This window comes from Megascapheus bottae, chromosome 37 (genome assembly GCF_031878675.1).
Source record: "Megascapheus bottae isolate mThoBot1 chromosome 37, mThoBot2.hap1, whole genome shotgun sequence".
In the NCBI taxonomy this organism is placed as follows: domain Eukaryota; kingdom Metazoa; phylum Chordata; class Mammalia; order Rodentia; family Geomyidae; genus Megascapheus; species Megascapheus bottae.
The window spans coordinates 2231125-2254511 of NC_143545.1; the positions used below are offsets into that span (position 1 = coordinate 2231125).

Consider the following 23387-nt stretch of genomic DNA (forward strand, 5'->3'; position numbering starts at 1 on the left):
AACCAAATATACGAAGACTCCCCTTTTCCATTGTTTTTTTTGGGGGGGTGAGGGAATGAACCCCATATCATCCTGCCTGCCAAACAAGTGTATTCACCTCTCTAGAGGCGATATAATTAAGATAGGCCTATTTCAATGAACACTTCGGCTGGCTTTATCATAAGCTGTTTATCGAAGTCCTAGCTGGCCTGCTTCTGGGGGCGTGGCTATTCAAATCACCATGAATAATAAGAGGCTAGCATCTATCCTATCCAAATTACACCACCTAATAAGACCCAGACATTAGCATGTGCCAGAGCTTGAACTTGGCTTAGACATAGACCAGGAGTCCCACGAAGACAACAGGAATTATGCAGAGCCAAATCCTAGCATTGACTCATTGCCAGCTCTGGAGAAACAGTCAAAGATTCTGGGGAAAACTGACAAAGGAACACAGAAGGAACCAAAAAAAGATCTCGCAGGTTTCTCTCCCGGAGCTGAATGGTGATCTTCAGATCTCAGCCTCCTGAGATGCTGGGATTGCAGGTGTGAGCTACCAGCACCAGACTTCATGTACATTTTTGGTAGTAGTTTGGCATCCATTCTCATTCATTTAAGGCATTCTAAAATATACAAAAATGGCTTTAATCATCGTCCCAGGAAAGTCTGTGACACTTAACCACCCAGAAAAACCACTCAAAAAACACAAGTGGGCCTGTGCCTAAAGAGAACACAAAGGTTTGGGGGTCAGGGGCTACCGTGAAGCTTTGGGACGGAGCCCAAGCCCTAAGTTGAAGTATCAATGGGAGGGGAGGAAAAAAAAGGAAAGAAAATAGCCTGAATCTGGGAATTGACTTAAGGAATATGACTATTTTATTTTTTAGTGGGTCATGGGGCTTGAACTCAGCCTGGACCCCTGTCCCTGAGCTCTTCAGCTCAAGGCTACCACCCTACCCTGAGCCAAGCCCCAATGACATAAGTCCTTTACTAGGCCCCACCCACACGAAGCCACGCCCACCACGAGGCTCCACCCACCAAAGGCTCCGCCCACAGAAGGCCAACCCATTGAAGGTTCTACCCATGTAAAGCCACGCCTCCTGAAGCCTTAGACAGAACCCATTCAAGGCTCCACCCACCAAGGCCACACCCACTGAACGCCTCACTCACAGAAGGATCTGCCCATTGTAGCTCCACCCACCACAGGCTCCGCCCACCACAGGCTCCGCCCACCAAGACCACCACTTCAAGAGCACCTGGGTGGGGCTGGGAGTGTGGCCTAGTGGTTGAGTGCTTGCCTAGCATGTTCAAAGACCCGGGTTCGATTCCTCAGTACCACCTTACATAGAGAAGCCCAAGTGGTGCTGTGGCTCAAGTGGCAGAGTGCTAGCCTTGAGGAAAAAGCCCAAGGACAGTGCTCAGGCCCTGAGTTCAAACCCCAGGAGTGGCCAAAAAAGAAAGAAGAGCCCCCCCTGTGTGTTGATCTAGGTTAGCGAATAATTCAGGCCTAAGCTTGAATTCGAGGGCCTTCAGCAGCTGCAGCTCGGGACTGGAAGCATTTCCAGGTGATATGGTCGCGGGTTTTCTGCTATGGCTTGTGACAGGCAGGCCACTGCAGTGAGAAAGAAGGAAAGAGCCAGTGCCAGGGCCATGGGTGAAGGATGGCTCTTCTAGGCCTGCCGCTGAGTTACAAGGATGCCCTGCAGAAGCCGGGGACTGTGGCTCACTCCTGTAATCCCGGCTACTCGGGAGGCTGAGATCTGAGGATCGGGGTTCCAAGCCAGCCTGGGCAGGAAAGTCCACAAAACCTTAAAATCTCACGCCGTCACTTGACTTTAGTGTTCAGGCCTGGTGCTCTACCACTTGAACCACAGCTCCACTCCCGCCTTTTTGCTGACTATTTGTGGAAATAACCATCTTCAGCTTTCTTTCTCAGGCTGCCCTTGAACTTCGATTCTATGATCTCAGCCTTCTGAGTAGCTGGGATTACAGGTGTGAGCACTGCGCTCAATCCTCTGGGTAGAGGTTTGTCAAGGGATGGCCTCAAGCTACAATCTCCTGGCCCTTCTAAACTCCCCAAAGTCTGTTTGCTTCATGCTTGGCACCTGAACTCATTTGTCAGCAAATCCTGACACGAGCTGAGGCGCGGGGAATGTAAACTCTTTATTCTATTTACTGCAAAGATCAATACGTTTAGCCAACAGACATACGGATGGGTCCCAGGACTGCATGGACCTTGTAAAAAATCCGCCCCTCAAACTCACACCTGGGTCAAAGGTCAAGACTGAGGAGCTATAGGTTTTGTGTGTGTGTGTGTGTGTGTGTGTGTGTGTGTGTGTGTGTGTGTGTGTCTGGGGTTTGAACTCCGGGTCTCAGCTCTCTCCCACTTGATCCTCCAGCTATTTTGATGGTTCATTGGTGATCAAAAAGTCTCGTGAACTTTTTCTGCCGGAGCTGGCTTTGAACCTGAGAAGCTGAGATGACAGCTGTCGTTTACCAAGCCTGGGAGTGAACTTTGCACCTTTGGCTTTTCTCTCTTCAAATCAGTCCTCTGGTTTTTGGGTTTGTTTTTTTTTTTCCTACAGATCATCAGATTTCTGGGAAAGCTCTAAAACACACCCTTTGGCTAGAGATAGAGAAAGCGAGAGGGAGAGAGAGATTGGGCAATGGGTGAAATTCCCCCATTCTTTCTCGCTTGGTGTTGTACAGCCAATAATCTCAAACCAAAGCAGAACAGAGTTGTGGTTTAAACAGCAGGGGGACCTCAAGATCTAGGCTGAATTCTGTGTTTGGATGAGGGAATAACTTTCAGCCATGCTCCCTACAGGGAGAGAAGTTTAACAGACGCACGGCGGGGAAGCCACGCGTGGATCAGGCTCTATTTGCTGTCCCTGGGCTTCTCAGAATGAGCAGGCCCTGGAGGGGGGCTTGAGACACGGGACCCTTCCACGGCTGAAGGTAAAGGCTTTCAGAAAGAAAGCCCAGAGATTTTCTGGAGGGAAAGGGAAAGGCAGAGAGCCTCCGAGAGTGAGGTTGGGGGCAAAGATGGAGGGTTGGAAAGAGACTATTATTATTATTATTATTATTGAGGGTGTGTGGGTGGTGGCACTGGAACTTGAACTTAAGACCTGTCCCTTAGCTTTCTCTGCTCAGGGTGGGTGCTCTACCACTTGAGCCACAGCTCTACTCCAGCTTTTTGCTGGCTCAGTACCGGGAAGAGTTTGTCTTTTGTGACCACATGAGCCTCAGATCTTCCCCTGCGGATTTCAGCCAGCACGGGGTCCAGGCCTAGAAAGGGAATTTGGTTTTATTTTCAAGGTTGAATGTCGACAAACTAGTTCCCACAAGTGGATTCCATTCTCCCCCACTTCCTCACCTCCCACCAGTGGTTTTGAGGGTTGAAAGCAAATGGAAGCCTTTCCGTCTTTGGGGGGGGGGCAGAGGTCAGGATAGGGGGCATCAAGGCCCGGCTGTGGCAGAGCCAGGGAGACTCTACCTCGAAAAAGGAAAAGGAAAAGCAAAAAGTCTGGCTTCAACTCCCAGTACAGGGGAGGGGGGGAAGGGGGAAGGGAGGGAGGGGAGGGGAGGGGGCAGGGGAGGGAAAGAGAGAGGGGAGGGGAAAGGAGGGGAAGGAAAGGAGGGTTGAGGGGAGAGGAGGAGTGGGGAAGGGAGGGGGAGGGGAGGGGAGACAATGGGAAGGGAAGAAGAGAGGAGGGGAGGAAATAAGGAGGTAAAAAGGAAAGGAAAAGGAAGGAAGTGAAAAGAAAAAAAAAGGGAAGTTGTTTTTTTCTTCTTCTTCTTTGTCAGTCCTGGGGTTTGAACTCAGGGCCTGGGCACTGTCCTTGGACCCTTTTGCTCAAGGCTGGCGCTCTACCACTTGAACCACAGCTCCACGTCTGCTTTTCTGGTGGTTCCTTGGAGACCAGAGTCTCATGGACTTTCCTGCCCAGGCTGGCTTTGAACCTGTGATCCTCAGATCTCAGCCTCCCGAGCAGCTGGGGAGTGGTGACAACACAAGTGACTGCGTGCAGGGGGTTTATACAGGAGAAACGCTCTTCCAGCTGTCCTTTGTACGGCTCTGTCACTTGGCCCTTCTCTTCCTGCAGTTCCATCTACACGGATGCCTTCCTTTTCTGTCAGAATCCCTCCCTCCCGCCCTCCCTCCTGCCCTCCCTCCCCTCTCTTCCTTCCCAGGTCCAAAGAAGTTCATTCTTCTCTTAGGCCAGTAAGATACCAGGAGACGCAGCCAGAAAGTACAGAGGCAAGAGCTAAATCAAATAAATGAAATGTAAAGAAGTCGCTGGCTCCCGCCTTCCATCCCAGCGGCTCAGGAAGCTGAGATCTGAGGATCCCGGTTCAAAGCCAGCCGGGGCAACAAAATCCATGAGACTCTGATCTCTAATGAACCACCAGAAAACTGGAAGTGGCACTGTGGTTCAAGGGATAGAGCGCCAGCCTTGAGTGGAAGAGCTCGGGGAAGGCGCCCAGACCGTGAGTTCAAGCTCCAGGATGGGCATAACAACAACAACAACAAAAGAGAAAATTGGAGCGTGGGACCAGGTGTTGAACCAGAGTGGCTGAAAGCTGCATTTCATTCTTTACAGGTTTCCAGGTTCGACACCTGCGTCATTCTCTGCAGTCCAAGAGGCACAAAGAACCAGCCATGAGCTCGTCTCTGCAAATGTGGTAAGTCCCAGGTCACACACACACACACACACACACACACCACACCACACACAAGCTCCACTCGCTTTGTTCCAGGCCTTTTATTTTACTTTGTTTTATTTTCAACCCAGCCCTAGGACTTGAACTCACAGCCTTTCATTCTTGCTTGCCTTCCCCCAGCTCCCCCCACCCCCCACTCCTTATGGTTGGGTGCTCTACCACTTGGCTCAGGCCTCCAGTCCAGCTTTTGTGGTGGTTTCATTAGAGGCAGATCTCGGCCTCCTGAGTCACCCATGCAGCTCTTGGCATCTCGAACCCTCACTGTGTCTTTTTCCTCTCCCCAGGTGTGTCACCCTGTTTTCTCTGTTGGCCTGGGTGAGTGCCGGGCCTACCATGTACGGGGAGATTCTGTCCCCCAATTATCCCCAGGCGTACCCCAACGAGGTGGACAAGTCCTGGGATATAGAAGTTCCGGAAGGGTTTGGCGTTCACCTCTACTTCACCCACCTGGACTTGGAGCTGTCAGAGGACTGCGAGTATGACTTTGTGCAGGTATATTATACACCCAGGAAGAAGCCCAGTGACTCGGGGGTCACGGGCAGGCGGGGTGGGGGGGGTGGAGGGGTAAATGGTTCTGTTCTCTGCTCTCTACCCCTTCTGCCTCAACTCCATGCCCAAATATCACTTTCTCCTGACATCTTTGTATGTGTGTGTGTGTGTGTGTTTAGGGCTGGCGCTATACCACTTGAGCCACAGCACCATTTGTGGCTTTTTGCTGGTTCATTGCAAGATCAGGATCTCATGGACTTTCCCCCCCCCACGGCTTGGAACTGCGATCCTCAGACTCCAAAGTTGTGGGGATGACAGGTGTGATGGCCGGCGCCCCGCCTTCCTGATGTGCTTTGGATGTTTCTCTTAGATAATGTCTGGCAGTATCCAGGAGGGTAAACTCTGCGGCCGGAGGCCCAGAAAGAGCGCCGACTCCCCCATCGTGGAGGAATTCCGGGTCCCCAGCAACAAAGTCCAGGTGACCTTCAAGTCCGACTTCTCCAACGAAGAGCGGTTCACTGGATTTGCTGCCTACTACGTGGCCACGGGTAAGGAGAAGTCCGCTGTGTGCACATGAGATCAGAGTCTCATGGACTTTCTTGCCTGGTCTGACTTTGAACCGGGATCCTCAGATCTCAGCTTCAGATGAGAAGCTGGAAAAAGGATTCGGTTTGTCCCCTCCGGCCTGCTGGTTTGAGGTGGGGCCCAGGTTGGCACTCAAACTGGTCAACAGCCTCTCGTCTCTCAAGTGCCAAGCAAGTCGCTGCATTTTCTTGCAGTTAAAGGGAGATGGGGTCAGCCCTGCTTCGAGGTCGCTGCTCTCACCTCCCTTTCCCGCTCTCTCTGCTTTTGTTTTGGTTTCCTTAAGATGTGGACGAGTGCACGGAGTTCTCAGACTTCCCTTGCAGTCACTTTTGCAACAACTTCATCGGTGGCTACTTCTGCTCCTGCCCCCCAGAATACTTCCTCTACGACGACATGAGGAACTGTGGAGGTGAGCCAGGCCCGGCGCTGGGGGCTGCGATGGGCACTGTCTGAACACGTAATGGCTCTCTGGGGTCAGAAATGAATAGACACCTTGTGAGGAGCTGCCAATAACCTAACCTCCTCCCACTAGACCACACCCCCATGATCTAACCTCCTGCTAAGCCACGCCCCTCATGATCTAACCTCCTTCCACTAGGCCACGCCCCTGATGATCTAACCTCCTGCTAAGCCACGCCCCTGTTGACATAACCTCCTCCTACTAGGCCACGCCCCCGATGACCTAACCACCTCCTGCTAAGCCACGCCCCCGATGACCTAACTACCTCCTGCCAAGCCACGCTCCTGATGACCTAACCTCCTCCCACTAGGCCACGCCCCTGATGACCTAACTTCCACTAGGCCACACCCCTGATGACCTAACTTCCTCCCGCTAGGCCCCATCACAGGCTGGTGAACCATCCTTAGATTTGGGGAGATGCTTAAGTTCCTAACCATACAGTGCCAGGCCTGGGGCCGTTAGTGTGAGCTGGAGGACGTGTGGGAGATGCCTGTGTGTTTCTTCCCAGTATCTTTGCAGAGGAGCATGGGTTCAAATCAGGGACCAGATGGGAGGCTAAGCTAGCACTTTATTTATTTACGGCCAGTACTGGGGTTTTGAACTTGGCCTGTGTGCATCCCTTGACATTTTTGCTTCTGGCTGACGCTCTACCACTTGAGTCTCAGCTCCACTTCCAGCTCTTTGCTAGATCACTGGAGTTAAGAGTCTCACTGACTTTCCTGCTCGGGCTGGCTTTGAACTCGGATCCTCAGATGACAGGTGTGAGTCAGGGGCCGTGCAACAGCCAATGGATTTCTCTGACAGAAGACGTGACAGCGCGAGTCTGGCCTTCCCGTGTTCATCCCGCTCCTGCTACTCTCATCCTCTGCAGTCAACTGTACGGGGGACGTGTTCACAGCCCTGGCCGGGGAGATTGAAAGCCCCAATTACCCGAGTCCATACCCCGAGAACTCCAGGTGTGAGTACCGGATTGCCCTGGAGGAGGGCTTCCAGGTGGTGGTGACCTTGCGGAGGGAGGACTTCGACGTGGAGCCTGCCGATGCCGACGGGAACTGCCGGGACAGTTTAGTGGTGCGTGATGGATGAGCTACTCCTTTATATGTTGTGTGCCAGGCTCGGGGTTTGAACTCAGGACTGTCCCTGAGCTATTTCATTCCAGGCTGGCACTCAACAACCTCACTTCCTCCCGCTAGGCCACACCCCCGATGACCTCACTTCCTCCTGCCAGGCCACACCCCCTGATGACCTAACATCCCCCCGCCCCCCCCCGCTAGGCCACACCCCGATGGCCTAACATCCTCCCGCCAGGCCACGCCCCGGATGACCTCACTTCCTCCTGCTAGGCCACACCCCCGATGACCTAACTTTCTCCTGCTAGGCCACGCCCCGGATGACCTCACTTCCTCCTGCTAGGCCACACCCCCGATGGCCTAACTTTCTCCTGCTAGGCCACGCCCCCTGATGACCTCACTTCCTCCCGCTAGGCCACACCCCCGATGACCTGACATCCTCCCGCTAGGCCATACCCCTGATGACCTCACTTCCTCCAGCTAGGCCACACCCCCGATGACCTGACATCCTCCCGCTAGGCCATACCCTGGATGACCTCACTTCCTCCCGCTAGGCCACACCCCCTGCTGACCTCACTTCCTCCCGCTAGGCCACACCCCGATGACCCAACTTTCTCTTGCTAGGCCACGCCCCGGATGACCTCACTTCCTCCCACTAGGCCACGCCCCGGATGACCTCACTTCCTCCCGCTAGGCCACGCCCCCAATGACCTCGCGTCCTCCCGCTAGGCCACGCCCCGATGACCTCACGTCCTCTCGCTAGGCCACGCCCCGATGGCCTCACGTCCTCCCGCTAGGCCACGCCCCGATGGCCTCACGTCCTCCCGCTAGGCCACGCCCCCTATGGCCTCACATCCTCCCGCTAGGCCACGCCCCGATGGCCGCACGTCCTCCCGCTAGGCCACGCCCCCAATGACCTCGCGTCCTCCCGCTAGGCCACGCCCCGATGGCCTCACGTCCTCCCGCTAGGCCACGCCCTGGATGACCTCGCGTCCTCCCGCTAGGCCACGCCCCGATGGCCTCACGTCCTCCCGCTAGGCCACGCCCCCTATGGCCTCACGTCCTCCCGCTAGGCCACGCCCCGATGACCTCACGTCCTCCCGCTAGGCCACGCCCCGATGGCCTCACGTCCTCCCGCTAGGCTTCTGTCTGATCCGTTCAGCCCTTTTCCTTCTCGCTCTTTCTCCGTGAATGGCTGCAGCCATGCTGTCTGTCGGTCCGTCTGTCTGTCTCGCTCGTAGTTTGTGACCCAGCAGCGACAGTTCGGTCCCTACTGTGGTCACGGATTTCCGGGGCCTCTGAAGATCGAAACCGGGAGCAGCGCGTTGGACGTCGTCTTTCAGTCCGACCTCGCGGGAGAGGGCCGGGGCTGGAGGCTCCGCTACCACGGCGACCGTGAGTGGCCCGGGAAGCCGAGACCCTCGGATCGGGGCTCGAGGACCGCGCGGGGGAGCCGGGAGCGGGGGTGACGCGTCCCTTGTGTCTTTTCCAAGCCGTCCCGTGTGCCAAGCGAGTCAAAGACAACTCGGTGTGGGAGCCGGAGAAGGCCGCATACGTGTTCAAGGACGTGGTCAAGATCTCCTGCGAGGAGGGATTTGAGATTGTGCAGGTGAAAGCGCGGCCTAGCCGGGGGCCGGGCCAGCCGGGGCGGGAAAGGCCGGGAGGCCCGGGGCCCAGGGAGCCGCCGACACCCGACCTGGCTCAAGAGGGGCAGCGCCGGCCTTGGGCGCAGGGACCGCGCCCGGGCCCCTGAACGAAGCCCCACCGACCTCCCTGGCTGGCCTCGGGCTCCGATCCTCCGGCCCCAGCCTCCCGGGCTGCCGTCTCACCGGTGGTCTCCGCTCGCCTCTGTGTCCGCAGGGAAGCGTCAGTTCCACGTTTTTCTATTCTTCTTGTCAAAGCGATGGGCAGTGGAGCGATGCCAGGCTGGAGTGTCAGCGTGCGTGTCCCCTGGAAACGAGGGCCCGGGGGGGGGGGGGGGGGGGGGGGAAGAAAGCGACCGCCCAAACCAAAGAGATCGCTTTAAAACGTGTGAGGCTGGCGAGAGAGGACAGGCCGGGGCCTTTGAAGGCCACAGCGAGGCCCAGATCTGGTCCCAAGACTACGAGAGAGAAAGGGAGGGAGGGAGGGAGGGAGGGAGGGAGGGTCGGCCATGGAAGTTCTCTGACCCACCTGGGGAATCCCAGGCTTCTAGAAGACTCTGGGGCCGTCCAGGGGAGGGGACTGTGTCTGTGGGTGAAGGAGGCCGGGTGGACACGGGGTGACCGCCCCCCTTCCCCCCTGCAGCCGTGGACTGCGGTGCTCCAGACCCCGTGGAGAACGGGAGGGTGGACGAGCCCGAGGACACGTCGTTCGGGGCCGTGGCCCGGTACACGTGCGAAGAGCCTTATTACACCATGGAGCCCGAAGGCGCAGGTGGGGTGTCCGATGGGCCTCGGGGTGCAGGGCCCTGTCACCCCAGCTCTGCAGGAGGCTGGGATCTGAGGATGGTGGTTTGAAGTCAGTCCAGGCAGTGAGGCCCCGGAGACTCTCATCTCCAGTGAAACAGCAAAAAGCCCAACGTGGCGGCGTGACGCAAGTGGTAGAGCACCAGCCTTGAGTGGAAAAAAAAATAAACGCAAGTCGAGAGCACAAAGCCCTGAGTTCAAATCCCAGTGCTGGCTACGACTCTTGGCCCCAGCAATGATCTCACTTAATGCTTAGAGTTTCCCTTCCCCTCCTCCTCCTCCTCCTCCTCCTCCTCCTCCCCCTCCTCCTCCTCCTCCCTCTCCTCCTCCTCTTCTTCCTCCTCCTCCTCTTCCTCCTCCTCTTCTTCTTCCTCCTCCTCCTCCTCCTTCTTCTCTTCCTTTCTGGCTTCTTTTTGTTCCTTCAACTCAGGGCCTCACGCTCTCAGTTTTCTTTTGTGCTCAAGGCGGGCGCCTTACCACTTGAGCCACGGCTCCACGTCCTCCAGCTACTTTGCTCTGACTCCGATCAGATCCTGGAGGAGAGGATGCTGCTGAGGAAGAGGGGAAATGGAAGAAGGAAGGCGTGGTGGCCGCCGGCCTGACCTGCGCTGTCTTGTGGTTTCAGGGCAGTACCACTGTGCGGGTAATGGGAGCTGGGTGAATGAGGTGCTGGGTACAAAGTTGCCCAAGTGCATTCCAGGTAAGATGGGCTGGGGTGCGGGTGAGAACACAGATACCCATGGGTGTCACTGTGTGTGTGAGTGTGACAATCCTGGGGCTTGAGCTCAGGGCCTGAGCACTGTCCTTGGGCTTTCTCCAGGCTAGAGCTCTACCACTTGAGCCACAGCACCACTTCTGGCTTTTTCTATGTCTTTGGTACTGAGGAATCGAACTCAGGCCTTCATGCATGCTAGGCAAGCACTCTACCACTAGGCCAAACTCCCAGCCAAGTGTGTGAGACTGGAATCGCCAACTAACTAGCAAAAAGCTAGACATGGAGCTGTGGCTCAAGTGGTGGAGCGCCAGCCTTGTGCACAAACGCTCAGGGACAGCGCGCAGAGCCTGAGTTCAAGCCCCAGGACTGGACAGCACCCAAAGAAGGTGCTGGAGCAGAGCCAGGAGGGCTTCCTGGAGGTGGTGTCTGAGGCACCCCTCCCCCTCCTCCACTCCCCCACCTCCTGCTCACTTCTTTCTTTGTTATTTTTTCTTCTTCCCAGTCTGCGGGGTCCCCAGAAAGCCCTTCTTCACCCGCCAGAAGATATTTGGGGGGCGCATGGCGGAGATTGAACATTTCCCGTGGCAGGTCTTCTTCCGAGACGCCTCGTCGTGGGCCGGCGGGGCCCTCATCGGGGAACGCTGGGTGTTGACCGCGGCCCACGTGGTGGACGAATCCCCCCACCCCACCATGTTTGTGGGGTCCACCTCGGTGAAGACCTCAGAGCTGCAGAACACCCAGACCCTCACCCCCAAACGCGTGTTTATCCACCCAGGCTGGAAGCCGGCCGTGGACCCTGACGCACGCAGGGACTTTGACAATGACATCGCCCTGGTGCAACTCCAGGACCCTGTAAAGATGGGGTTCAGGGTGGGCCCCATCTGCCTCCCGGGCCCTTCTGCAGATGACGGCCCCGACGTGGCGGACGTGGGGTTGATTTCAGGCTGGGGTAAAACGGAGGACAGAGATCGGGTGGTGAGGCTGAGGGGAGCCATGGTATCTGTGGTGCCCCTGGAGAAATGCCAGCAGGTGGCCAGGGACAATTCCCAAGGTGGGCACGGGGCCAGCTACGTGTTCACAGGCAACATGTTCTGTGCGGGGGAGAAGGGGGTGGACAGCTGTCAGGGGGACAGTGGGGGAGCCCTCGCCATCCAGGATCCCCAGCACAAGACCCCCAAGTTCTATGCCGCTGGCCTGGTGTCCTGGGGAGCAAAATGTGGAACTTACGGCGTCTACACCAAGGTCAGCAACTACGTGGACTGGATCAGGAAGACACTGCAGGAGAATGACATCGGTGGCGAGGACCAGTGAGAGGCCTGCGGTCACCTGTGTCCCCGTGTATGTGTGTGTGTGTGTGTGTGTGTGCGCCAACACAAAGGCCTTGTGTTTCTTGCTTTGCTCTTAAAAATCGGTTTTTCTCTTCTGTTCTGGGCTGGCGCTCTACCACTTGAACCACGCAGCTAAGCTCCACTCGTGGTTTTGACCGAAGGGTCTCATGGAATTTCTTCCTCAGGCTGGCTTAGAACCGGCCGTCTTCAGAGCTCAGCCCCCTAGCGGGGCCGAGATTGAAGGCGTGAATTACCAGTGCCAGGCAGGCTGGCAGCCTGTCTTGGTGTAGAGGAAGGGTTCTGAGTGTGGAATTGTGTCAGGGTTTTTTTGAGTTAGGAGTGCCAGGGGAAAAGCCTGCTTTTTGTTTTGTTTTCTTGGACTATTCTGCAGGGATACTTTGTTTCCTTTTCTGTTTGTTTTTCTTTATCATAACCTTGCTGAAATTCCATTTGATTCACTGTTCTCAATATCTACTAACCAATAAACCATCTTGAGAATCCGATTCTGGATGGCTTTATCTTATTCCCCAAATGGCAAAACTACAGAAAAATAGGATACAAGAACATTGTATTGCGAGATATAAGGGCATCAAGCAATTATATGTAGCCTGGTAAACAAGGAATTTAGCTCCCCCCGCTTATAACTGAGATTTTTTCCCCCCATCCTGGGGTTTGAACATTGTCCTTGGGTTTTCTCAAGGCTAGAGCTCTACCACTTGAGCCTCAGCACCACTTCCAGCTTTTTCTATGTATGTGGTACGGAGGAATCAAACCTGGGTCTTCGTGCATGCAAGGCAAGCACTTTAACCAGTAGGCCAAACTCCCGGCCCCTTTATATGTTTAAAGTGGTGGGATTGAACCCAGGCCATCCTTCACACTAAACAAATGCTCTACCCTGATCAGAAGACAAAGGACAGGATCTGTATTCAGGTGATGATGATTTAATGGGGTGTCTTATGAAAACTGAGCACTGAGTACAAGAATCCAGAGGAAACGCTGTCCTGTGCCACGTGGCTTTCCAGCAATCACTTTTATTAATTATTTATTGTTTAATAAAGAACCAGATGCTGACAGAGTCCTATTTGAGTTTATCAGGAAAGGACTTTGGTTTTCCATTAACCAAAGAGATCAATTCAACCTTGGACTTAAACAGTTGGCCAGCAGTAAACTAAGGAGCAAAGCTTTAACTAGAGAGTCTGACGAGTTGGGGAGAGCCAGGGAAGCCTGGAATCCCAGCCACTTGGGGGGGCTGAGATTATTGGGGATCACGGTTTGAGGTAAACCCAGGTAGGAAAAATAAAAAAGCAGATGAGATCCTCCTTCTCAAGTTTAACATCAGGAGTGGAATCGAATCTCAACATGAATCTGCCAAAACTAGGGCTGGAGGCGTGGCACAGCAGCAAGAGATCCTGCTTAGCCTGGCACAAAATCCCTGTGCACTGCCTGGTGGACAGGTCCAGGAGAATTGACCATTGGCTGGACACTGGTGGCTCGTGCCTGTAATCCCAGCTACTCAGGAGACTGAGATATGAAGAGTGTGGTTCAAAACCAGCCCAGGAAGACAACATCCATGACACCATTCAGTCCAACTAACCAGCAAAAACAAAGAAGTAGACGTGTGGTTCAAGTGGTAAAGCGCCAGCCTTGAGCAATGAAAGTGAAAAAACTAAAGGAAAGTAACCCAGGCCCTGAATTCAGGTTCTAGAACTGTCACCATAAAAGAGATTGAATAAAAATATGATTTGTGATAGAGGTATTTCTTCTGCTTCCTCTCCTCTTTTTTTTTCTGCCCAGATCTAGGGCTTGAACTCAGGGCCTGGGCACGGTTCCTGAGCTTTCTCACTCAAGGCTAATGCTCTACCACTTGAGCCACAGCTCCACCTTTTGGTTGGTTCAACAGCGATAAGAGTCTCACAGACTTTTGTGCCTGAGCTGGCTTTGAACTTCAATCCTCAGATCTCAGCCTCCTGAGTAGCTGAGATTACAGGTGTGAGCAACCAGTACCTGGCTTTGCCCCTATCTTAATTTTTGCCAGTCCTGGGGCTTGAACTCAGGGCCTGAGCACTGTCCTTGGGCTTTCTCAAGGCTGGAGCTCTACCACTTGAGCCTCAGCACCACTTCCAGCTTTTTCTATGTATGTGATACCGAGGAATCGAACCCAGGTATTCCTGCATGCTAGGCAAGCACTCTACCACTAGGCCACACTCCAGGGCCGACTCTATCTTCAACAAAACAACAAAACAAACCAGATTTAACCGGTGGTGGAGATAGGATTGTAGTCAAGCCAATAAAGAGAATTTATTTCACATAGTATCTTTCTGCATGAGTGATTTTAATATGAATTCTTAGTGGTTATTGCCAAGTGGTCCATCATTTCCCTTCCCTTCCTTCCTGTCAGCCGTGGGGCTTGAACTCAGGGCCTAGGTGATGTCCTTGAGCTTTTTTGCTCAAGGCTAACTCTCTACCGCTTGAGAAAACATGTTTTTTGACTAGTTTATTAGATGATAGGCCTCTAGATTTCCCTGCCTGGGTCTCGATCCTCCAATCTCAGCTTCCCAAGTCGCTGGGATTACAGGCGTGAGGCACCAGGCCCGGATTCGTGGGTAAGATTCGACCCGGGTGGATTCCACCCCCTCAGGCCTCGTCTTCCTCCCCCATCTCCTTCTTGATCCAGTCCACGTAGTTGATGATCTTGGTGTAGAACCCATAACCGTGGCCACAGCCGAGGCCCCATGACACAATTCCCGTGGCCACCCAGCGGTCATTCTCATGATCCCTGACCACAAACACCCCCCCACTGTCTCCCTCGCAGGCATCGTGTTTCTGGGTGGGGTCCCCAGCGCAGAACATATTTGGGGAGAAGACATCCTGGCTGTTCTTAGTCCACAGCCACCTCTGGCAGGCCCCACGCTCGGCCACGGGCAGCCGCACGTACCGCAGGTCGAAGGCGATTTTGTCCTGTGTGAGGCCAAAGCCACTGACAAAGCCCACTAGGCCGTGGCTGTAGAAAGTGTCGTTGTCGGGGAGACAGATGGGCAGGAGATCCGAACTCAGGGGGACACTGTGCTCCAGCTCCAGCAAGGCAATGTCACCCTCAAAGTTATGAGACAGGTCCTGCTGGTAATCGGGGTGAATCCTGACACTGCGAACGGGGTGGTTCCCCAGTTTGATGATATGCTCCTGGTTGATGTGGCCCAGAAACACATCCACACTGTGGTTAGCCTGGGCGACATGGGGCTCGCGGTCTTTGGGGCGCAAGGTGTGGGCGGCCGTGAGGATCCAGCGGTCCCCCAGCAGGGCGCCCCCACCTCGTCCAGATATCTGGGTGAAAGCCTGCCACGGGAAGTTCCCCCGCTCGGCTTTTTGGCCCCCGATTATTCTCTGCTTCTGCCTCACCGGGTGGACCGGCTTTCCGCACACTGCAGGGGGAGCAGCAAGGATGTCAGGGCCGTTGTTCTGCCTGTCCTGCTTAGAGTCTGACCTTCTCTTCCTTCTCTTTTCTTCTCTCTCTCTCTCTTTCTTTCTGGTTTTATTTGATCAGTCTGGGGCCTGGCTGCTGTCCCCGAGCTTTCTCTCTCAAGGCTGGCGCTCTACCACTTGAACCACAGCTCTACTTCTGGGTTTTTGGTGGTTCTTTGGAGATGCGCGTCTCATGGCCTTTTCTACCCTGGCTGGCTTTGAACCACCATCCTCAGATCTCAGCCTCCTGAGGAGCTGTGATGACAGGCGTGAGCCACGGTACCCTTCCACTTCTCTTTATTTCAATTCAAACTAAGGCCTTTCTCTTTATCTCTCTCAGCTCCCCAAAGCTGGAAGACACTAATGAATTATGACCCTGTGCGGCTTCCATACCTGGTAAACACCGAGGCATCTTCTCTCCCTCCTCCTCATTCTTCCAGATGCCCTGGCCCGTGCAGGTGTAGGCCCCTGGAGTGGGGGGGGGGGAGGAAAGGACTCCAATCAAGATTGATTAAGGTTAGAGGAGATGGATCAGACAGTTCCAGGCAGGCCAGGAGCGTGGCCTAGTGGTAGAGTGCTTGCCTAGCATGCAGGAAGACCTGGGTTCGATTCCTCAGTACCACATACATAGAAAAAAAAAGCTGGAAGTGATGCTGTGGCTCAAGGGGTAAAGCCCCAGTCTTGAGAAAGCCCAAGGACAGTGCTCAGGCCCTGAGTTCAAGCCCCAGGACTGGCAAAATGTATATATAGAAAACCTGGGTCAGAGGTTCAGTGAACATGAAGACAAAGTACCAACCTGAGTGAGGATCAAAGTTAATGGTTCAAATCACACATACTAATGTATACATGCGAAGTGTGCGTGTGCATGTGTGTGTGTGTGTGTGTCTGTTGTGCCAGTCCTGGGGCTTGAACTCAGGGCCTGAGAGCTATCCTTTAGCTTTATCCCCCCCCCCCCCATCCAGACTGGTGCTCTACCATTTGAACCAGCTCCACTTCTAGTTTTGTGCTGGTTCACTGGAGATCAGAGTCTCACAGACTTTCTTGCCCTGGCCTGACTTTGAACCGCGATATTCACATCTCAGCTCCTGAGTGGCTGGGATGGCAGGCGTGTGTCACAGGTCCCTCTCAGGGAGGGCTCTCACAAGAAAGTGGACAGGAGAAGACAAGGAGAAGGCCCCGGCTGTGGCTGTCCTTACCCCTCTGCTCCTCGCTGTGGCCGGGCCGGGTTTTCATGGCGTAGTAAGGCTGCTGGCATTGGTACTGGATTCGGGCCTCATAAGTGGTCACCCCTTCCTCGGTGACATAATGGAAGTCCCCGTTGGGCAGAGTGCGAGGCCGGCCACAGTCCCTGACTGGTGGAGAAGACAGGGCGGTGAGAGGACGGCAGGGACGGTGTGGGGCAGCCACGCCACCAGGCTGAGGTGTGAGCAGTGGGTTGAGCTTAGACAGAAGGAAATTCCATCTGCTTTGCCCCTGAGCTGGGCATCGGGAGGAGCCAGGGAGGGGCAGGAAGGCCCCGCTGCCCTGAATACCCGTTTTCTCTGAGGATGAGGAAGCGGGATGTACATCTCCCACGTGTGTGACTTACTCTTGCATCTGGGCATGGCTCGATCCCACGTGCCATCGTGCTGGCACACGGCCGTGAAGGACAGCAGAGCCTGTTTTCCCTGTGGGAGCAGAGCCGTTAGAAGGGCTCAAGGGCGTGGGGAGGGGTTCAGGCACAGCTAAATCAAGCCGGGCACCATCTCCAGTTTTCTGGAGATGAGAGTCTCATGAACTTTCCTTCCTAGGCTGGCTTTGAACCTAGACCCTCAGATCTCAGCCTCCCGAGGAGCTGGGAGGACAGGCGGGAGCGACCAGCCCCTGGCACTTGAGTTATTTTACATGATTCTGGTATGCAGGCTGCAAGGGAGACTGTTTGGGTCAAAGACTTTAGAAAGAGAGTCAGAGGTATGCTTGCTTTGTTAGGTGGTAGTAGGATTTGAACATGGGACCTCAGGTCAGCCCTCTACAACTTGAACCATATTTATTTTTTTCTAGAACTGGAACATTCGTTCCTAACGTCAGGTGTTGGTGGCTCACATCTCTCATCCTAGCTGCCCAGAAAGCTGTGATCTGAGGATCCAGGTTCAAACCCAGCCTGGATAGGCAAGTCTGTGAGAGTCTTATCTCTAAGGAACTACCCCAAAACAGTTGGAAGTAGAGCTGTGGCTCAAGCGTTGAGTGTAAAAGCTCAGAGAAAATACCCAGGCCCTGAACCATCTCACACACACACAAACACACACACACACACACATCCCACACAAAACAACCAGGCAATCTTTAGTGTGAGGTTGAGGAGCTGGTTGACCAGTTGTCTCTTCCAGCTCAAATGCTTATGAATCGGGAGTAGGGTGGTTTCTTTGGTTCTGTCTGTGGAACTCCTCCAGGATTGGGGGACCTGGGATGGTGTTGGGGATGGGGGTCCCTTTGCCCCCACGCCTCACCTTCATCAGCTGGTAGCCTTGCTTGCAGGTGGCAATGAAGTAGCTGCGATACCGGTACTCTGGCTGTAAGTCTTGAATGATGGTGAACTCGTCCAGGGCCTTAGGTTGGGGGCACTTGATAGCTGTTGGACCCAGAAAGCAAACTCATGGTGGGATCACATTCTTCCCCACACCCCAGCTTTCTCCCATTGCAGCCAGAGGGCCCTAGCACCCTGATTTTAAAACCTTTGTTATTATTATTTTTGTTGTTATTATTTAGTGTTGGGAAGTTCTTCCACTGAGCTAGCTCGCAGCCTGGTAATCTTACTCTCGGTGGTGTAGTGCAGCTTCCAGCCCCGGCTGTCCCCTGAGTCGTCGGTAAAGAATACCACGTCTGCTGTGTTGCCGTGGACATCCAGGTCAGGGGGCCTCTGTTGACCACAAAACTCACCCAGCTTCTTCCCACCGGCGTAGATCTGACGGGAAGCAGGGAGGGTTAATGCCCTGGCTGAGATTTTGTTTCTCTTCTTGTGCCTATCCTGGGACTTAGAACTCAGGGGCTGGTCACTCTCCTGAGCTTTTGTGCTCAAGGCTGGCGCTCTACCACTTGAGCCACACCACCACGTCTGGCTTTTTGCTGCTTAGCCTCCTGGAATGGAGACACTTGGGGTATCAGCCTGATGTTCAAGATGGAGGAGAGGTGATGTGGTTTGAACTCCAAGTCTAATGAGGGGTGCAGGGGGTCCAGACCCCACGTTCTGGGGTGGCAGAACTCGCGATGGATCAGAGGAGGAGAGAGAGACATGTAAAGCCAGGCGTGGTGGCTCCTCAGGAGGCTGAGCTCTGAGGATGATGGTTCAAAGCCAGCCGGGGCAGGAAAGTCCATGAGACTCTGATCTCCAGTGAACCGCCAGAAAACCACACGTGGAGCTGTGGCTCAAGGGGTAGAACATTCACCTTGAAGTACAAAGCTCAGAGACAGCGCCCAGGCCCTGAGTTCGAGTCCCGGGACTGGCACAAAATAAAATCAAATAAAACAAAGAGGCCTGGTACCTGGAGTTGGTCGTAGGGGCAGTGAACTTGCTGATGTTCGTCGATGTCAAAAGGTTCCAGAAATTTGAGGCGCAGAGTGAGCCCCTTTTCTACACGAATGCTGTAGTTGCACCTCAGGTCGGGGGGATAGGGCTGGGGGTACTCCAGGCTGGAGATGTAGCCCTCAGGCTCGGTGTGCAGCTCTCTGCTGCAGTCAGCTGAAAGGACACAGCCCGGATGAGGGGAGAGAGGAAAGGGGGAGTGTCTCACCAGGAATTTTCGGGGTGACCCAGAACCCCCCACCTTCTGTGTCATCTCCCCCAAACCCCTGGCTTCGCTCACCGTGGCATGAGCCGTCCTTCTGCAGTTCGTAGCCCGCCCGACAGGAACAGAAATACCCCCCGATGTAATTGTGGCAGAGATGCTGGCACGGGGGGCGGGGGTCCCCCTCCACGGGGCTGTATGGGGCGCTGCACTCGTCCAGGTCTGGAAGGAAAAATGCCAGGAAGATGATGGTGGGTGTCCGTGACTCACGCCTGATATCCCAGCGACTCAGGAGGCTGAGATCGGAGGATCGTGGTTGGAGGCCACGAAATGTCTCGGAGACTCTTCTCGCCAAGGAACCACCCAAAAGCTGGAAGTGGCGCTGTGGCTCAAGTGGTAGAGTGCCAGCCTTGGGCGGAAAAGCTCAAGGATGGTGGCCCAGGCCCTGAGTTCAAGCCCCACTTGAGCCACAGCTCCACTTCTGGTTTTCTGGTGGTTCCTTGGAGGTCAAGCGTCTCACAGACTTTCCTGCCTGCGCTGGCTTTGAACCGCGATCGTCAGATCTCAGCTTCCTGAGGAGCTGGGAGGACAGGGCCCTTTTTCCTGCGTTTCATTCAAGATGGCGCGACTTCCCTTGGGCGCTTACCCACAGCCTGGTAGAAGGCCAGGAAGCCCTTGTAGAACATGGCTGTCCCATTCTCCTCGTTGGAGAAGTCGGTGTGGAAAGTCAGCATCATCCGGTTTCCCTGGGACAGGAATTCCTTCTTTCCTGGGGGGTTGGCCAGTGGGGACCCCAGTTTTCCACAGAATCGCCCCAAGTTTTTCTTATCAGCAGAAATCTGGTGGTGGGGGGGGGAAGGGCAAGGAAAACTCAGCCCATCTGGGAAGTCAAGTCCTTCTTCTTATCCCCCCAGAGTGAGGCACCTTCACCATCTCACTGTCGTAGTGGCAAAGCCTGTCGTGTGTGTGTGTGTGTGTGTGTGTGTGTGTGTGTGTGCCTCACAGAGCTTGAACTCAGGGCCTGGGTGCTGTCCCTGAGTGTTTCTATTTAAGGTTGGCGCTCTACCACTTGAACCACGCCTCCGCTTCTGGCTTTGTTTTTTGGTGTTCTCTTGGAGATCAGCGTCTCACAGACTTTCCTGCCCGGGGCTGGCTTCGAACTGTGATCCTCAGATCTCAGCCTCCTGTGTAGCTGGGGTGACAGGCAGGTGCTCGGTGCCTGGTGACAGTTGCTGTTGGGGGGCCAGGGGATGAGGGCCCCAGCTGTTTGCGGAGGGGTTCAGCTAGGGAACCCCCCACCGCGTCCTCCCTCCCGATACCTTGACGTAGTCATAGAAACAGGCTTCGGATGGTTCCACGTCGAATATCCGGAAGACAAGTTTCACCCGGTACCCCTGGGGTACCTCGATGACTGTGGTGGTCTCCAAGTTGTTGGGGTACGGCTTGGGGTACAGAGGTGAAGTCACGGTCCCGTAGAGCTTCGGAGAGCTGGAGCCCTGGGCCCAACAGAGCAGGGCCGCTACGGAGGCGAGGACGACCCACCTGCAAGACGCAGGAATTGGGGTGTCAGTGGGGCTGGAATGGGGTGGGGGGACTGAATCACTGGGGTGCTGGGAAGGGCAGAGCTAGGATAGCCACCCTTTCTTTTCTTTTTGGCCAGTCCTGGGTCTTGAACTCAGGGCCTGAGCACTGTCCTTGAGCTTTCTCAAGGCTGGAGCTCTACCACTTGAGCCACAGCACCACTTCTGGCTTTTTCTGTGTCTGTGGTGCTGAGGAATCGAACCCAGGTCTTCGTGCATGCTAGGCAAGCACTCTACCACTAGGCCACGCTCCCAGCCCAGCCAGCCTTTCTCCTACGTGGCTGCGCGGGTCTGGAGTGGCTGGGATTACAGGCGTGAGCTATGGCGCCCGGCCTCTGCTTCCCAAAGGAGAAGGAAAGAGGAGGATCTTTGAAGCAAGTGCACCAAGTAGGGGTGCCCCCCCTCGGGGTGGAGTGTGGGGAGAGGCCTGTCCACACCCCCCCACGGGTGCTAACCCCCCCCCCCGCCCTCTCCATCTCCTCCCTTTCCCGGAATAAGCAGAGAAATGACAGCCTGTTTCCCAGCCCGGTTTCCTTCTCCCAGAGTTCACGGGGCAGGAGTGGGGTGTGATCCCCAAGGATGGCTGCCCCCCACAATGAGCCCAGAGCAAAGCCAAGCCAGGCGGTGCTAGTTCTTGAGTTAAAGCACAGCTTTCCCTGTGGAAGAGGTGGCGGGGGTTAGGGAACAGTCCTTAAAGGGAGGGGAGACCCTGTCTCCCTAAAATAAACCAGAGCAGGGTGGCATGAGGGGGGGGGCCCAGACCCTCCCTGGCCTCGGTGTGCCCAGCGTAGTTACTCACATGACCCCAGGCTGCTGTGACTCCGGCCCTCAGCAACCCTGAGCTGTCTCCAGCACACTACTGTGGGCCTCAGGCTCCAGGCAGGGGAAGGGAGGGGAGGGGAAGGGAGGGGAGGGGGGGAGCCATTCCCAGAAGAATGTTGGAAGCGATGAACTGTTTGCACAAATCGCACGCACGCGCGTGCGCGCGCACACACACACACACACACACACACACACGCATGCACGCACGCACGCAAGGAGAAACAAAACAGAACCTAAGTCTTGAGTTTTCACTTTGGTTTTTGGGGTTTTTTGTTGGGAAATCCCCCAATTCCGGGTGCCATCTGCTGGTGGATTTGGGGAATGACGAAGGCGAGGGAAATCGGAATTATATAATAAATCATCATCATCATCAATCCAATCAAATCGATTAGAATTAGTTTATTTGTGTTGGTCGTGGGGCTTGAACTCAGAGCCCAGGCCACTGCCCCTAAGCTTTTTGTTGTTGTTGTTGCTCAAGGCTGGTGTTCCACCACTTGAGTCACGCCTAGCTTTTTGCTGGATCCTTGGACATAAGAGTCTCATGGATTTTCCTACCCAGGCTAGTTTTGAACCCTGATCTTCAGATCTCAGGGTCCTGAGTAGCTGGGATGATTGACGTGAAGCCACAAGAGTGCTGAATTTGGGGGGGTTCTGGGAAGCACGGGGAGGGGCTGAAAGTCCCCCCTGGATTGGGGACTAACTGAATAACTTTCCTTCAAGGCCCGCCCCTCCAATCCCTGAAGGATAAGAGGGAACCCCAGGCTTGCAGAGGCATTTGGGGGGGGGATTGTAATTTTCCACTCACTCCCTTCTCCCTGGCAAAGGTTGAACCGCCCTGAGGATTGAAGGTCAGGGTATAAAATGCAGGAGTGTGGGGAGAAAGTTTTTCCTTTGGGGCCAGGAGTCTGGCCTAGTGGTAGAGTGCTCGCCTAGCATGCCCGAAGGCCTGGGTTCAATTCCCCAGTACCAGATACTGCTGGAAGTAGAGCTGTGGCTCAAGTGGTAGAGCTCTGGCCTTGAGAAAGCCCAAGAACAGGGCTCGGGGCCCTGAGTTCAAGACCAAGGACTGGTAAGAAAAAGAAAAAAGGAAAGACTTTGGCTCTTGGTAAGAGCTGCTTTTGGGTGGGTTGTTTTTCAAGATTGAATTACAGCACACCCCACACTGCTGGAGAACTAGCAGAGGTGGGGGTACAGTCCTGACATCACTTGGGTACTGGGACTTTTATTTCAGAATCACTTGCTCTAACTACACTGTGCCCTGTTCTAAGCTGGCCAATCAGGAGCAGAGTGTGAACCTGAGCTCAGCCAATCCGAGCAGAGGGGCGGGGCCTGATGTGTTAGAGATAACCTAGGTAAATACACTGTACCCTCTTCCAGCTGGCCAATCAGGAGCAGAGTGTGAACCTGAGCTCAGCCAATCCGAGCAGAGGGGTGGGGCCTGGTCTGTTAGGGATAACCAAGGTAAATACACTGTACCCTCTTCCAGCTGGCCAATCAGGAGCAGAGTGTGAGCCTGAGCTCAGCCAATCCGAGCAGAGGGGCGGGGCCTGTTCCCTTAGGTATAAATAGTGGGGTCGCCCTGCCCATTCTGGGTGTTTGCTGGCCAGATTTCTAGCTGATGGCCGCACCTTCTGTGCAGGAGTAAATTTCACCTTGCTGATTCAGTTCATTTTTCTGTCTATCATTGTGACTCCAGGGGTTTGTGGAGGGCATTTTTATAAGAGGCGTGGACAGAGGGCAATGGGTTTAGTTGTGTTGTGGGATTGAGTTGTCAGAGCACCTGGAGTGCAGTACTAGATTTTTGGTTGTTGTTATTGGTGTGTGTGTGTTGGTACCGGGACTTGAACTCAGGGCCTCACACTCTTATTTGGTTTTTTTCTTTCAAGGCTGGGGCTCTCCCATGTGAGCCACAGCTCCACTCCCAGCTTTATTATTATTATTATTATTATATATTTTTTGCTGTTTCATGG

The 23387-nt window shown here is 54.6% G+C and overlaps 2 protein-coding genes across 2 annotated transcripts; one reads left to right on the forward strand and one right to left on the reverse strand.

The window, feature by feature from the left end:
* The first annotated feature begins 2732 nt into the window (after positions 1–2732).
* Positions 2733–12298, forward strand: C1s (complement C1s). Its single transcript, XM_090325320.1, has 12 exons — positions 2733–2934; positions 4581–4662; positions 4986–5193; positions 5561–5738; positions 6059–6184; positions 7107–7306; positions 8547–8700; positions 8799–8914; positions 9166–9244; positions 9592–9720; positions 10378–10452; positions 10970–12298. The coding sequence occupies exons 2-12, from the start codon at positions 4640–4642 to the stop codon at positions 11776–11778; spliced, it is 2097 nt and encodes a 698-aa protein (XP_090181446.1). The 5' UTR covers positions 2733–2934; positions 4581–4639; the 3' UTR covers positions 11779–12298.
* Positions 12299–14110: 1812 nt separating this feature from the next.
* Positions 14111–21496, reverse strand: C1r (complement C1r). The gene is made up of 11 exons (XM_090325314.1): positions 21395–21496; positions 20335–20557; positions 19662–19854; positions 19094–19237; positions 18773–18969; positions 18048–18195; positions 17741–17862; positions 16843–16921; positions 16451–16606; positions 15648–15722; positions 14111–15214 (listed from the first exon to the last, which is right to left on the reverse strand). Coding segments are annotated over exons 1-11 (2124 nt in total). The 5' UTR covers positions 21397–21496; the 3' UTR covers positions 14111–14429.
* Positions 21497–23387: the final 1891 nt, after the last annotated feature.

Coding starts and splice junctions, on each gene's coding strand:
- C1s (XM_090325320.1), top strand. CDS start 4,640: ATGAGCTCGTCTCTGCAAATGTG. Junction 6,185..7,106: donor CGACATGAGGAACTGTGGAG/GTGAGCCAGGCC, acceptor CATCCTCTGCAG/TCAACTGTACGGGGGACGTG. Junction 10,453..10,969: donor GTTGCCCAAGTGCATTCCAG/GTAAGATGGGCT, acceptor TCTTCTTCCCAG/TCTGCGGGGTCCCCAGAAAG.
- C1r (XM_090325314.1), bottom strand. Junction 19,238..19,661: donor GGCCTTCTACCAGGCTGTGG/GTAAGCGCCCAA, acceptor TTTTCCTTCCAG/ACCTGGACGAGTGCAGCGCC. Junction 15,215..15,647: donor GATGCCTCGGTGTTTACCAG/GTATGGAAGCCG, acceptor CTCCCCCTGCAG/TGTGCGGAAAGCCGGTCCAC.